This window comes from Aspergillus fischeri, genomic scaffold (genome assembly GCF_000149645.3).
Source record: "Aspergillus fischeri NRRL 181 1099437636266 genomic scaffold, whole genome shotgun sequence".
Lineage (NCBI taxonomy): Eukaryota > Fungi > Ascomycota > Eurotiomycetes > Eurotiales > Aspergillaceae > Aspergillus > Aspergillus fischeri.
This window is the reverse complement of record NW_001509760.1, coordinates 3,952,685-3,966,025: the sequence shown is the minus strand read 5'-3', so window position 1 is coordinate 3,966,025 and position 13,341 is coordinate 3,952,685. Positions and strand designations below refer to the sequence as shown.

Sequence of the window (13,341 nt, the reverse complement as noted above, 5' to 3'; positions counted from 1 at the left end):
CTTTAAAATAAAATGGTAAACGATGAGACCTACAGCCTGGAGGAGAAAAAGAAGACACCAAAAACATGAAGTGACGCTGTGAAGAACGCTATCTATAACAGCACCGCTAGCTTCCTGGAATCAGCTCCTGCACTGGCAACCGATTATTCTCAATATCATCTGCATTCAGAAAGTCGGTGCTCGAGATCCGATGCTTAGCTGCCGCGACATCAGGGACGATTCCCGAGGCGACATGGCGCTTCACGAGCCTGTCCCGAGCGATCTCCCGGTCCACTTCAACAAACCAGCATTCGTCCATGAGGGCAGCAGCCGAGCTCCACGGCTCGCGGTTGAGGTTGACGTAAAGACCCTCGAATATCACGACTTTGGATTCCGGCGCGATGCGAATGTCATCCGCCACGGGATCTTTCACCGCATGATCGAAACTGGGCGCGTACACGGTCGGCGAGTTCGCCGTCAGCGGCTCTCGCAGGCGCTGCACAAGCCGATAAAATCCTTCCGCGTCGAACGTGAAGGCGGCTCCCCGGCGATGGATGGCGGTGGCAGCGTCCGGCATCGCTGCGAGCTGCGCTCGGGACAGGTGATACCCATCCATCGGGATGCAGACAGCGAACTTGAACTCGCCGTCGGAGTTCGAGTTCTCCAATTCGTTCACTCGCTTGGCCACAGCCGCCGCAAGTGTGGTTTTCCCTGATCCGGGAATGCCGGACACCCCGATCAGAATTCGGTCGCTCGCATCTCTGCTTCGGCACAGCGCTGGGGGAATGGTTAGCACACGTCTGACTCTTCATTCTTGCTGTCTGCTCGCTCCATTCCCCCCCCTCCCCTCACCTTGAACCTTTCGCGCTAGACGCTCAACGTGTTCTGGGACTGCGGATGTTTGAACGGTCATCGTACCTATCCTTTTTCCCTTCTTTTTTCTTCGGAAGAATGCAGAGATAGTCAAGTATGTTCGTTTCAACGCGGATGTGTACTCCAAGAGGGTAAATATCTCTCCTTCGGCCTTTGCTCCAGCCACGGCATAGTAAGTCCCCGGAATTGGGCCGACAGGGTGGCTTACATGGGTGGCCTGGGGAAACAAGAAAGCTGGGCCATGTAGAACTCTACACCACCGACTACCCGGCGGCTTGACGGCCCGACGTCTTCCACATTCGTCTCGCGGGTGCCAATCTGTCTGTGTCAGAGAGAAAACAAAAATTGAATAGTTTAATACCAAAGACTCTTTCCACCGGAAAGCGGTCCGCAGTCCGACTGCGACTGCTCCAACCCTCCATCGCGCTGGAAACTTGAAGGTTCACTGGTAAAGCCTTCCAACCTTGGCAAATCCGGAGAGAATCCGGGGAACCTCTTTCATGGCGAAGCTCTGACAGGGCTCTCCGACTGGGTCTCGGGAGGTTGAGAACGATTATGAGATTCCACATCTCTCGTCCTCATCTTCTCGCCGTCCAGCAAGCCTTTCGTCCTTTTCTCTCTGGTAGGTAGACTAGCAGGTAATTAGCATCATCGTCATTAGAGTCTTTTCTTTCCCTTTTCTCTTTTTCGTTTTCTTCCCGTCCCTGAGCTTCACACAACCAGGTCGAGTTCTGGGGAAGTGGCTTGCGACGGAGTAAGCTTGGTACGGAGTTCCCAGTTCTATCCAATTCCAAACCTAGGGGGTTCCCCACGATTTCAGTATATAGGAGGAACAGCGGGAAAAGCTCTTCTTATTGGCCGGTCAAGATGGGTAGGCGCCAAATGGTCAAGCGGCAGACGGCCCGCCGTAGCCTTGCCACCAGACCACAGCGGGCCGCCGTCCCGATGAGAACTTTCTGGGGAAATGTAAAAAGTTTACCCCAGAATCCATCTGAGCAAGTCTCCCCACTCGGCCGATGTCCATGCATGCATACGTCTTAAACATTCCCTGTGTATTTGAATGGGCTGTGCCCTCCTTGGGCAGCGTCTATCATCTCATATTCACTGTGAATCAAAGTTCTTTCACTCCAAAATGGCAGACGTTGGCAAAGCGCGAAGCAATCGTCAAGATGATGGGGTTGATTATCAAGTACCCCACGTCTCGGTCTGGAAGGCTCGTCACCTGTGGAAGGCCAGCTTTTGTGTTGTCGGGTTGACGCTGTTCTGTATGTCCAAACCCTTTGCCATCTATCTCATGGACTGCGAACACTGACCTCAACGGCTTAACCTCGATAGCATCTGCCAATGGTTACGACGGCTCGTTACTCAACGGCCTTCAGGCTTTGGACACGTGGCAGTCGTTCATGAACTATCCTACCGGGGCATGGTTGGGCTTCATCAATGCGATCTACTGGGTCGGAACCTTTATCGGCAGCCTGGTCGCTGCCTGGGTATCCAACAAATTCGGTCGCCGCGGAGGAATCTGGTTGGGCATTGGCCTCCTGTCCGTCGGGACTGCGGTGCAAGCTGCGGCTCCGACGGACAGTGCTTTCATCGTTGCGCGGCTGATCGTGGGCATGAGCAGCGGCTTCCTGAACAATGCCGCTCCCTTGCTGTTGAATGAACTGGCTTACCCCACCCATCGGCCGGTGGCCAACGCGCTTTTCATGTGTGGCTACTACCTGGGCGCGTTGATCGCCGCATGGGTGACCTTCGGCACTCGCGTGTTGGACTCCTCGTGGGCCTGGCGCATTCCATCCATCGCCCAACTCGTGTGCCCCGTGCTGGCCCTTCCCGCCCTGTTTCTCGTCCCGGAGAGCCCTCGCTGGCTTGTGTCGGCGAACCGACTCCCCGAGGCCCGCGCCGCCCTGGCGGATCTGCATGCCTCCGGCGATACCAACTCGCCGGTGGTCAACCACCAAATGATCGACATTCAAAATACCCTGGCGATGGAAGAGGAGCACGCCCAAGCGACTGGATACGCGGAGATGATCGCGACCCCCGGGAACCGCCATCGTCTCTTCATCACCATCTCCGTGGGCTTTTACGCGCAGTGGGTCGGCAACGTGGTGGTGTCCTACTATCTCGCTCTGGTGTTGAAGGGGGTCGGGATCACCGAGACCCGCGACCAACTTCTCATCTCGGGCTGTCTTCAGATTTGGAACTTGATTTTCGCCACCATCGGTGCCACCCTCGTCGAGAAAGCCGGTCGTCGGGTCTTGTTCTTACTCTCGGGTGCCATCATGCTCGTCAGCTATGTCACCATTGCCGGTCTTTCCGGAGGATTCTACACCACCCATACCAAGGCGATTGGCACCGCGGTGGTCCCGTTTCTCTTCATTTACTTCGCGGGCTATGATATTGCCCTGTGAGTTGTTACCAACACTCTTTTTATACCCTTCCCGACTTGTGGCTAACAAATTCCCAAAACCACAGGACACCGCTGCTGACGGCCTATCCCTGCGAGGTGTGGCCGTTCCGTCTCCGCTCCCGCGGTCTGAGCGTTGCCTGGGTGTCGGTGGTTTTCGGCAACATGTTCAACACCTTTGTGAACCCCATTGCTCTGGACGCGATTGGGTGGAAGTATTACTTTGTGTTCGTGGCCGTTCTCGTTGCCTACGAGTTCACCGTGTACTTCTACTACCCGGAGACCCGTGGATACTCACTGGAAGAGATGGCGGTCATCTTCGACAAAGAGGCCGCCGAGGCTCACGGGTCCATGCGTGACAGGGATGAGAAGAACGGGAGTACGGAGCTGGTGGAGCGTGTTTGACGGAATGACTGGATCTGGATCAGAGTGAAGATTCATGTGCTGTTGTTGATGTGATGTAGATGGGAAATATTCAACCTTTATACGACGTTCAATGCCAGGATTTCTTTCCTCTCCGAAAGGAACGCTTGTCTTTATTTTACTATGGTAGGTATCACCTCGCAATAAGCGATATACAGGTAGAGTATACGTATCAATTGCGGAAAACGAACTTAGGGCCTCGTCACCCAGTGTCCTCAACATCAAGAGTTTTCGTCTTACTTGTTTCCTGCTCCCGATATCCAGCTCGTGGAAAGTCCTTACTTCTTCCCCACTTGATTGAACACTTGAGCCCACAACGCAATTGTAAAAGGGGTAACAATGGAAAACTTGTCCATGGCCGGGAGGGAAGCATTTCATTCCTGATTTTATACATGTTCAACTAAATGGTATATATAGTCTTTTTCAGAGTCTGTAAGGGGTACTGTTGCACGCATGTTGCTTTTAACAATAATACGTTAGATCCGGGATAACCAACTGGCAGATGTCTAGAGTCTGAACCCAATATCACCACGAGCAGTGTCCGCCATCCACGCGCAAGTCGGCACCCGTCATGAAGCTGCTTCCGTCGCCCAGCATGTACAGCACCGGAGCCCGGAACTCGTCCACGGTGCTCAGTCGGAACAGCATGTTGTCGCCGACCCATTGGCTCTCCATGCCCGGCTTCTGGAGGGCCTCTGCCGTGGCGGCCGTGCGGATATAACCCGGCGAGAGCGTGTTGACCCGAATCAGGGGCATTCCCTTTCGGGACCCCCATTCCGCGGCCAACGAGCGAGCAAGTTGGTGGACGGCCGCCTTGGACGCGTTGTAACCAGCTGTGTCGACACCCTAGAATAGTATAGAATATGTTAGTTATAATAATCAATTAGTCTAATACAATACAGATGAGATGAGGCTCAATCAATCACGTAAATGCATAATTGCATACCTTGTTCGACACGTATCCACTCATGCTCGCAACCAACACCATGCTGCCAGCCGTATTGGTTCTCGCCATCTCGTTCGCCGTCGCCTGTGCGATCAGGAACGTGCCGGTGACGTTGATGTCCAACACGCGCCGGAAGCTCGAAGCCGGGAACTCGGTGGCCGGTCCGTTGCGAGACAATCCGGCGCACGCAACCAGGCCCTTGACCGGATACCGCAGCGTCGGGCAAAAGGTGGCAAAGGTCTCTCGCACGGCGTTTTCGTCGGTGACGTCTAGAGAGTAGTATGAGAGCCGGCCGTGGTACTTGCGGGCGGCGTTTTCGACGTCGCCTATTTTGCTTGCCAAGTCAGTCAGCATCCTGCTCGAATGTCGATATGGATAGGTAGGTAAGGGGAGAACAGAACTAACTGACCCCAGTTCGAGGCGGTGGGGGTGGCAGCGAGGTCCAGGCAAACAACATCACCGCCGCTCTCGAGAACGGCGATGGCGAGGGTGGTTCCCAAAAACCCAGTGGCACCGGTGACTGCATGAGCTCATTTGTCAATTATGATATGATTTCAGTGGCTGCGAAGGAGGTTGGGTGAGGCAATTTTACTTATGACGGTGCGGTTGTCGAGACGAAAGAGGTCGGACACGGGGCGGGACGCATCGCCTTGCGACGGCTTCGCCTCCCGAAACTCGAGGGCATGAACGTTGCAGTCGCTCTTGGAGCTCATGGTGTACGCTATAGGTATATGTGGTCACGGTCTCGGTCTCAGTCTCAGTCTCGGTCTCGTGAGGAAGAAAGAATGTGACAAGCGATGAAGAATAAGCCTCCCATATATACACAAATCGATCCCACCGCGGAGATTGCCACGCACATTGGCTCTTGTCAAGCCGCATGCATAGGTTCCCGTAGACCTGGCGGCAAGGCGGCCCGCTCATACAAACATTGCATCCTGGGCAAATGGAGATATGTGGGGAAACTCGCGTCTGGACTCGGTTCCCGGGAGTGGACCAGGGCCCGAGACATGGTAAACACGGCCCGCCTGGTCTATGTATGCCAAGATGAGGCAAAATCAATGGGCAGGTGTTGTTGAACTCTCTCGACCACTCGACCAAAAGGAAATCTCCAGTTTGGTCACCCCGGATCTCACAGATGTCAAAGTGTCCCAGGGGAGAGTGAACAGAGTATCAGCTCCAAGTGCGAAAGAACTGGTCTATTTTTTTTTCTTCTTTCTTAGAATCATTTCAATTTGTTATGAAATAGATTTGATTTGATTTAATTTCAATTTTTCCTTTTCCCCGTTCTTCTTTTCTGGATACCTATTACCTACATCATAAAACCTGCGCAAACGCACGTCTAATAGGAGACAAGACAGTAGCCCCCTCGTAGAAAGAGACCGTCGCGACCGCGCGCTTCGCCACACCCTCCGGCGTGAGTTCGAACATCCGGAAGAGCTCCTCGGCAGGCCCCGAAGCACCGAACCGGTTGATGCCGAATTGCTGGTGCGCGTACCGGTCCCAGCCCATGGTGGATGCGGCCTCGACCGAGAGGATCGGGACTCCATCCGGCAACACCTGGAGTCGGTACGATTCCTCCTGCGCATCAAAGGCTTCGAAGCACGGGATCGACACGACGCGGGCCGCAAGGCTTTTTTGCTGCTTCTCCAGCTCCGCGGCGGCTTGGAGGCACAGACTGACCTCCGATCCCGTCGAAACGAGCGTGATAACCGCCTGTGAGTTTTCCAGCACCACGTATCCTCCCTTCAGAGCCTTCGCGATCGACGATCCCGGCAGCTGAGGCAGGTTTTGCCGCGTGAGAGCGAGAATACTCGGCGTCTCCTTGCACCCCAGCGCTGCCAGGTAAGCAGCACTGGTCTCGTTGCCGTCGGCGGGGCGCCAGACCATGCAGTTGGGGAGAGCTCGGAAATGGGCGAGCGCTTCGATCGGCTGGTGCGTCGGCCCATCCTGGCCAAGCGCGATCGAGTCATGGGTGGCAATGTGAATCACGCGGAGGCGGCTCAATGCAGCCAGGCGGATGGCGCCGGCAGCGTACGAGGTGAAGTTGAGGAACCCGCCGCCGAGAGGGATGATCAAGCCATATGCCGCGAGGCCGTTCATGATCGCGGCCATGGCGTGCTCGCGAACGCCGTAGCGGAGATACCGACCAGACCAGTCGCCAATCCCATACTCGGGAGGCTGGAAATCAACCGCATCCTTCCAGCGCGTGTTGTTGGAACTCGTCAGGTCGGCCGAACCAGACAGCAACTCAGGCACGAGCTTGTGGATTTTCTCAAGGACGGTCTCGGACAGTTTTCGTGACGCGATGGCACCGTCCTCGACCGTATACGAAGGGAGGCCATTCTCCCATCCTTCGGCAAGCTTGCCTTCCATTCGGCGAGTCAGCTCGGCGTGTTCCGCCGGATATGCTTCGGCGTATCTCGCGAGTGTCGCGTTCCATTCCTGCTCTCGGGCCACACCCTCGTCCGCATGTTGACGATAGAGGTCGTAAACCTGCTGCGGGATCACGAATTTCTGGGCAGGATCAAAGCCGAATCGCTTCTTGACCTGTTCCACGTCATCCTTCGTGAGGGGATTCCCGTGAACGCCAGCTGTGCCTTGAAGCTTCGAGCCAAACCCAATGGTGGTCGCCACCTTGATCACCGAGGGCTTATCCGTGACGTCGAGACACTTCTGGATCGCTGCTTCGATTGCATCCAGATTGGTATCACCGTCCGGCACGACTTCCACGTGCCAGCCATAGGATTCGAACCGCTTCCGAACGTCTTCGGTGAAGGTACACTTGATATCTCCATCTGTCGGAGGGAGATTAGCCAATAGTCAATGGCCACCAAAACGGTTCCGTGACAAGATAGACGGTGTATGTACTTACCGATGGAGATTTTATTGTCATCGTAAAGGCAGACCAGGTTGCCAAGCTTCAAGTGGCCTGCAAGCGAAGCTGCTTCACTGGCGATACCTTCCATGGCACAGCCATCGCCGAAGAAGCAGAATGTGCGATTGTTGATCAGGTTATATCCAGGCTTGTTGAAGACGCCGGCAAGGTGAGCTTGCGCAATCGCGAGACCCACGGCGTTCGCAAAGCCTTGGCCCAAAGGGCCCGTCGTCACTTCGATGCCGGGAGTTTCATGAGACTCCGGGTGGCCAGGGGTGATGCTGTGTAGTTGCTGGGTGGAGAAGTTATTTTGTCAGCATCATTTTTTTCATGGCTTAGTTTCCCCGGGGAAGAAGACTATACCCTGAAGTTCCTCAAATCGGCCATGCTCAGGTTATACCCAAACAAATGGAGGAGAGCGTATTGAAGCATGCATGCATGGCCGTTACTGAACATGTGATGTGATGTCAATCAGAACCATTCCGTTACACAGCAGAGGGGAATAGATGAACCTACGAGAGAACAAAGCGATCACGGTTCACCCAGTGCGGATTTTTGGGGTTGAAGGACATGAACCGGTTGAAGAGAACGTGGGCCGCAGGTGCCATGCCCATTGGGGCTCCCGGGTGACCTGACTTGGCATGAAAGGTCGCATCGACCTACAGAAAGTGTAAGGGGCAATTCTGACGACATAACATTGGAGATGAAGGAGAGAGGATATCAGTGTCGATATACGTACCGCTAGGGTGCGGATCGTGTTGATCGCGAGCCAGTCCTTCTCGGAATAACCCATATTGGAATGCTGATGAGGGCTGATGAAATCCTGACAAGTGGGCAAGGTCTGCAAGTCGGTCGCGGTTTTGTTTATATCGTCAAGTTGGTGCAAATTTTAACATTCTATTCGGGGATTGATGATCTGGCAACCTTTCTCGTCAGCTGTGGATAACTCCGTCCAAACACACCGGGACGCAGTCGAATCGAGCTTCCCGAAAAGGATAAAAGTTGATGGCGGCGGACGCGGCCCGACTCGATCGGGATTCGAGATGACGGGCGGAGATGACGGGCGGAGATAACCCCGGGCGGAACCCCAGTGGGCACGGCGGACGTTTCACGCAAGGCTTCACTTGTGGCGGGCCGCTTTCCGCTTGGTGCCCCGCATAGACCCCAGCGGAGAGCTCAACATGTCACTACAGTCCATTGTCATCCTCCCTCTTTCTCTTTTCGCAATAGAACAGACCGAGGGGCCCATTCGTGGCCAGGGTTTCAAGGGATCCGAAGGCTGGACGCAAACAATGATATAAAGGGGCGAAGTCAAGCAAGATGCATTGTCGATTCTTACCTGCTTCTCTATCTTTCGTGAAATTTGACTCCCCTCCAACATGACGAATGCTCCGCTGAGACCCCTCGAGGGTAAACTGGCCATTGTCACTGGCGCCTCCCGCGGTGAGTAGCCCAGATATCTCTCCGTTTCAATTGAAAACATCGCTAACAGCTTTTCGGCGGAAACACAGGGATCGGTGCCTCGATTGCCCGCCATCTCGGTGCCAAGGGAGCCTCCATCATCGCCGTGTACACCTCCAACTCCTCGACCAAACTTGCCGAGGACTTGTGCTCGGAACTTGCCTCCCAACACGGTGTCAAGGCCATCCCCGTCCAGGCCGACTTGAGCAAACCCGAGACCGCCACATCGGCAGTCATTCAGGCTGCCAAGGACCACTTCAGCACGGACGGCCAGCCGACGATCAACATTCTCATCAACAACGCCGGCGTGGGAGGCGACTACCCGCTCGAGACGGTCCCGGTCGACGAATTCCACCGCATCTATAGCGTGAACGTGCTGGCCCCCATCCTGATCACCCAGGCCGTTCTTCCGTACTTGCCCCACGACCGTTCCGGCCGGATCATCAACATCTCATCCGTTGCCTCTTCCATGGGCTTCGCCACCCACACGCTTTACGGCGGTACCAAGGCCGCCCTGGAGGCGATGACCCGCACCTGGGCTCGCGAACTGGCTGAGCGCGCGACTGTCAATGCGGTCAACCCGGGCCCCGTCGAGGGAGACATGTACTTCGCTGCCGGTGAGAAGTTCTGGAAGCAGATGGAGCCCTTCCAGCTAAACTGCCCCCTGTCCGCCGTCCGGGAGGGCGTGGACAGCCCTTCGCTGGTCAAGCTTGCCCAGGAGAAAATGGGTGGCCGCCGACCCGCGTACTGGTCCGAGGTCGCAGGCGTCGTCGGGATGCTGTGCACCGAGGACTCGGCCTGGTGCACGGGCAGCGTGGTCTGCGCCAACGGTGGTTTCCGGTTCACGACTTGAATCGGTGATAGCAGGTTAATATTTACGGAGCCAGCGTAGCGAGTGTAGCAAATGTATATAGGTCGAAGTTGGTATAAAAGCCTCGCTCATTGGCCGATTGGCTGGAATCACTCCTCACGTGACGGCCTAACCCTTTACGTTTACGTTGCTGAACAGGGTTAGGTCTTGGTAACTCACACGTATTGTAATTTACTGATGCTCTTACTGATGCTCCACCTTTTGCTCCCATCTCCAGTGATTGATTCTCCACATTCCTTGCCTCCTGATCAACATCAAGTAGTCGCTTATTAAGCTTTAATCCAGATCAGCTACCCTTACGTTGGCGGGGACGTCAGTAACGGACTCGCACCAGGCGTTTTTCGACTTGTAGCCTTGCAGGATACGCATGTCGGGTGACACTGACCAACGCACGACTCGCCAGCGGGCGACAGTCGCGTGCAGCTTCTGCCGTCAACGGTAAACTCCTTCGAATCCTTCCGGCCGATTGCCCCGTAGTGATCTCCGCGTCTCCGACTAACTTCCATTCGGTTCAGAAAACGGCGTTGCAACGGGCAGAGACCTGTGTGCTCCAACTGCGCGGCAGCCCATGTGGAATGTCACTATATCGAAGTGGAACAACGCAGGTAGTTGCTCCCTGCCCCCTCTTCCCCCAGCGACGAGGCTCACGTGCTTCACCAGGTTTGATGTTGAAACCTCATTGTCGGCTATCGGGGAGCGCTTGGATCGGCTCGAGACGACCCTCAGAGAGCATGCCGATGCGCTGAACCAGCTCAGTTCGAGGTCGGCTGCGGTGTCGACGCCAGTCTCGCATGTCTCGCAGCCCGCCAATGCCTCATCCGTCGATCCCCCAAGAGGATCACCCCACGGGTCTGGGTTCTCATATACGGCGACTCCCAACGGAAGGTCAAATGTGGCAACGGACACCAGCCCCGATGTTGCTCTCCCTCCGATGACCATTCCACTATGGCATTCCACGACCACGGGGTCCCTCTTATCCTGCCCACAGGTGAAATCGCTACTCGGCGATTACCCCAGTGATGTCTTTCTGCGCATTGAAGAGCGACGAACCCTCCCCCCTGGTTTAAAATTACCATGCTTGCCCGGGACCCGCCCCGAAATGCCGACGCTGGATCGCACCGTCACCGATGCCTTGATGGAATATTATTTCCAATCGGTGAATATGCAACATCCAATCCTCGACTACGATGACATTCTGCCGCAATATCACGCCATGGCCGCGGACGCTTTACAGCCGTCGCTGGAATCGGCTTTGATCCTGCTGATGCTGGCTTTGGCGGAGGCGGCGCGAACAGAACCCTCCGAAAGACTCGAGGCGGACTGGTCACCGGGAGGGGCCTACTTCCTTCCAGCTCTGGGTATCTCCCTGGACGCGTACCTGAACACCCCAAACACCGCCACCCACCTTCCGCAATGTCTCTACCTTGCCGCACTGTACTATAGTTATCTTGCGCGGCCGCTGGATTCCTGGAAACTTGTACATCTTGCATCAACCAGCTTCCAGCGTCAGTGGATAAGGTGAGTTTCGGGCCCCGAGGTTCGAGTGAATCGAGTCCGGTTTACTGACCATGAGGACCACTAGATCCAAACCATGGCTGGAGATGAATGAAGTGCATTATCAATCATTGATCCGATTATGCTGGGCTATTTTCGCCTTGGAATGGTAAAATGTGCACCTTGTTACTTCTTTCCAGAGAGTACTGACAGGCTGTAGCGACCTTATCGCGGAGCATCACTTGCCACGGAGTGGCGTGGAAACCATCGTCGACAGTCTCCCGCTCCCGCTCTGTGGAGATCCGCCGGACTCGTCCCTGCTCGCATGGCTCGCTGAACTGTCGTCCCGCCGGTTATTGAACCGTGTCCACCACGTCATGTATGCAGGTGACCAGGAGTCTTTGTGGCAAGCAAACTATATCAGCAGTCAAACGGGCGTCAACGACGAAGATGCCGTCAAACGGCTTTTGCATTCCACCTTGACGATATCGGTGGAGCTGGACGGACAACTGAACAATTGGTACAACTTGATTCCGCAAACCATCAAGCCCGACTTGGCCCAGGTCCCTACTGAGGTCCAGGACGCTGTGATGGTTCTTCGATACCATTCGGCGAAAGACATCATCTTTCGTCCGTTCGTGCTATTTGCCTGCAGCCTTCCCGCCACGTTACGACCCCCACCGTTTCTGATGGACATATGCCAGACCGCAATCTATAGCTGTCGGCAATATATCCTGGCCGCGGCAATGCGGCTGCACCAGCCATCGGCATCGACCGAGATTGTGATTCACTCGTAAGCATACTCCCTCCCGTCCTCCCCTTTCCTGGACCCATTCCATTCGTTCACCTCGAGGACGGACTTACCATCATGGAAATAGTATTTTTGCATCCACGGTTATTGTCACCATCGCCGCTCTCAATCCGTGGCTGAGCCAGTATGTGTCAGATCTGGACGCTCTCCAAACACTTGCCATCTCGACAATCCAGCGTTGGGCATTCGATGGTTCATGCATGCAAGCCATGGCAATGATGCTCGGTGCTATTCAAGGCAAGACGAAGATGTTACGGGTAGGCCTTGACCAATTGCATCAATGACCTTGAATACACCAAAACCGAGTCCGCTGTCTCCCATGAGGAAGAGAGAGATATCATATATACACATATACAACATACATATTGGGAATATTGGGGATAGACGAGGATGGGCCAGATATTATTTTGACACTCCAGTTGACCCAATTCTGGCGCTGATATTGGCCTTGATTGTTTTGGAGCAAATATCAATGACGATGTGATCGGGTATTCCCGTGGGATCTTGGGGCCTTTGCCGAGCTTCCACCGGCCTCCCACTCACATCTGCTTTAATGTCTCTATTTGGACTATGTCATAATCATAGCATAGTTACTAGTCATGCCGTCCCGGTGGGATGCCGGTGGGAGACCAGCGGGAGGCCGGCCCGCTGTACGCCGTGGTTCATGTTCGCTTTCCTCATGATTATTTCATCGCGTCGTCCTTAGGTCATGCGCTATACTGAAATCCTAGCTTCCAATTGGCCATATGATTCTAAGTCAGCACCTTGATTTATATCCCCAAAAAGGAACAACGCAGCGGTCTCACTTATGTCTTTGTAAATTCTCTCTTGCAAAGCAACAAATTTCGCTTAACTGGGTTGCACCGGCTTCAGGCAGCTCTCGTGATGTTCCCAGAAGTGGGCAGTGACATAGACCGGTTGTTCCTGTAGTGTTGTGTATGTGTCCTAAATGGCAGCACTTAGTAAAAGTTGGATTAAAAGGCTCAGGTCGCCTCTGAACATACAGCAAATCATACAGTGATTTTCTGGACTACACATAATTGTCTTCCATTCTTTGCCCCTGGGCAATTGACTTGAACCGCCCCTGCCTGTGGGGCCGTGGACTGAGTTTTCGTCTATCCTCCCTGATCTCTACTGGAGTTTCGTTCCGCACGGGTCAAGTGATTCAGCTCCATTCGGACACTGTTCAATAGTCCTGATA

At 54.6% G+C, this 13,341-nt stretch overlaps 6 protein-coding genes across 6 annotated transcripts, besides 1 other annotated feature; 3 read left to right on the top strand and 3 right to left on the bottom strand.

The window, feature by feature from the left end:
• Positions 1-106: 106 nt before the first annotated feature.
• Positions 107-892, bottom strand: NFIA_060620 (uncharacterized protein; the record flags this gene model as incomplete). Its single annotated transcript, XM_001258602.1, has 2 exons — positions 107-756; positions 832-892. 2 exons carry the CDS (start codon positions 890-892, stop codon positions 107-109), a joined length of 711 nt encoding a protein of 236 aa, XP_001258603.1.
• A 1,092-nt stretch (positions 893-1,984) lies between these two features.
• Positions 1,985-3,664, top strand: NFIA_060610 (the record flags this gene model as incomplete). The annotated part of the gene is made up of 3 exons (XM_001258601.1): positions 1,985-2,117; positions 2,188-3,259; positions 3,328-3,664. 3 exons carry the CDS (start codon positions 1,985-1,987, stop codon positions 3,662-3,664), a joined length of 1,542 nt encoding a protein of 513 aa, XP_001258602.1.
• Positions 3,665-4,207: 543 nt separating this feature from the next.
• On the bottom strand, positions 4,208-5,341 carry NFIA_060600 (short-chain dehydrogenase; the record flags this gene model as incomplete). Its single annotated transcript, XM_001258600.1, has 4 exons — positions 4,208-4,528; positions 4,629-4,954; positions 5,038-5,148; positions 5,221-5,341. 4 exons carry the CDS (start codon positions 5,339-5,341, stop codon positions 4,208-4,210), a joined length of 879 nt encoding a protein of 292 aa, XP_001258601.1.
• Positions 5,342-5,942: 601 nt separating this feature from the next.
• NFIA_060590 (transketolase family protein) lies at positions 5,943-8,296 on the bottom strand (the record flags this gene model as incomplete). Its single annotated transcript, XM_001258599.1, has 5 exons — positions 5,943-7,423; positions 7,501-7,795; positions 7,867-7,951; positions 8,020-8,162; positions 8,243-8,296. 5 exons carry the CDS (start codon positions 8,294-8,296, stop codon positions 5,943-5,945), a joined length of 2,058 nt encoding a protein of 685 aa, XP_001258600.1.
• Positions 8,297-8,544: 248 nt separating this feature from the next.
• Positions 8,545-8,574: a microsatellite.
• Positions 8,575-8,882: 308 nt separating this feature from the next.
• NFIA_060580 (SDR family NAD(P)-dependent oxidoreductase) lies at positions 8,883-9,817 on the top strand (the record flags this gene model as incomplete). Its single annotated transcript, XM_001258598.1, has 2 exons — positions 8,883-8,946; positions 9,015-9,817. 2 exons carry the CDS (start codon positions 8,883-8,885, stop codon positions 9,815-9,817), a joined length of 867 nt encoding a protein of 288 aa, XP_001258599.1.
• A 586-nt stretch (positions 9,818-10,403) lies between these two features.
• NFIA_060570 (fungal specific transcription factor domain-containing protein) lies at positions 10,404-12,126 on the top strand (the record flags this gene model as incomplete). The annotated part of the gene is made up of 2 exons (XM_001258597.1): positions 10,404-11,353; positions 11,550-12,126. The coding sequence occupies 2 exons, from the start codon at positions 10,404-10,406 to the stop codon at positions 12,124-12,126; spliced, it is 1,527 nt and encodes a 508-aa protein (XP_001258598.1).
• Between the last annotated feature and the right edge of the window lie 1,215 nt (positions 12,127-13,341).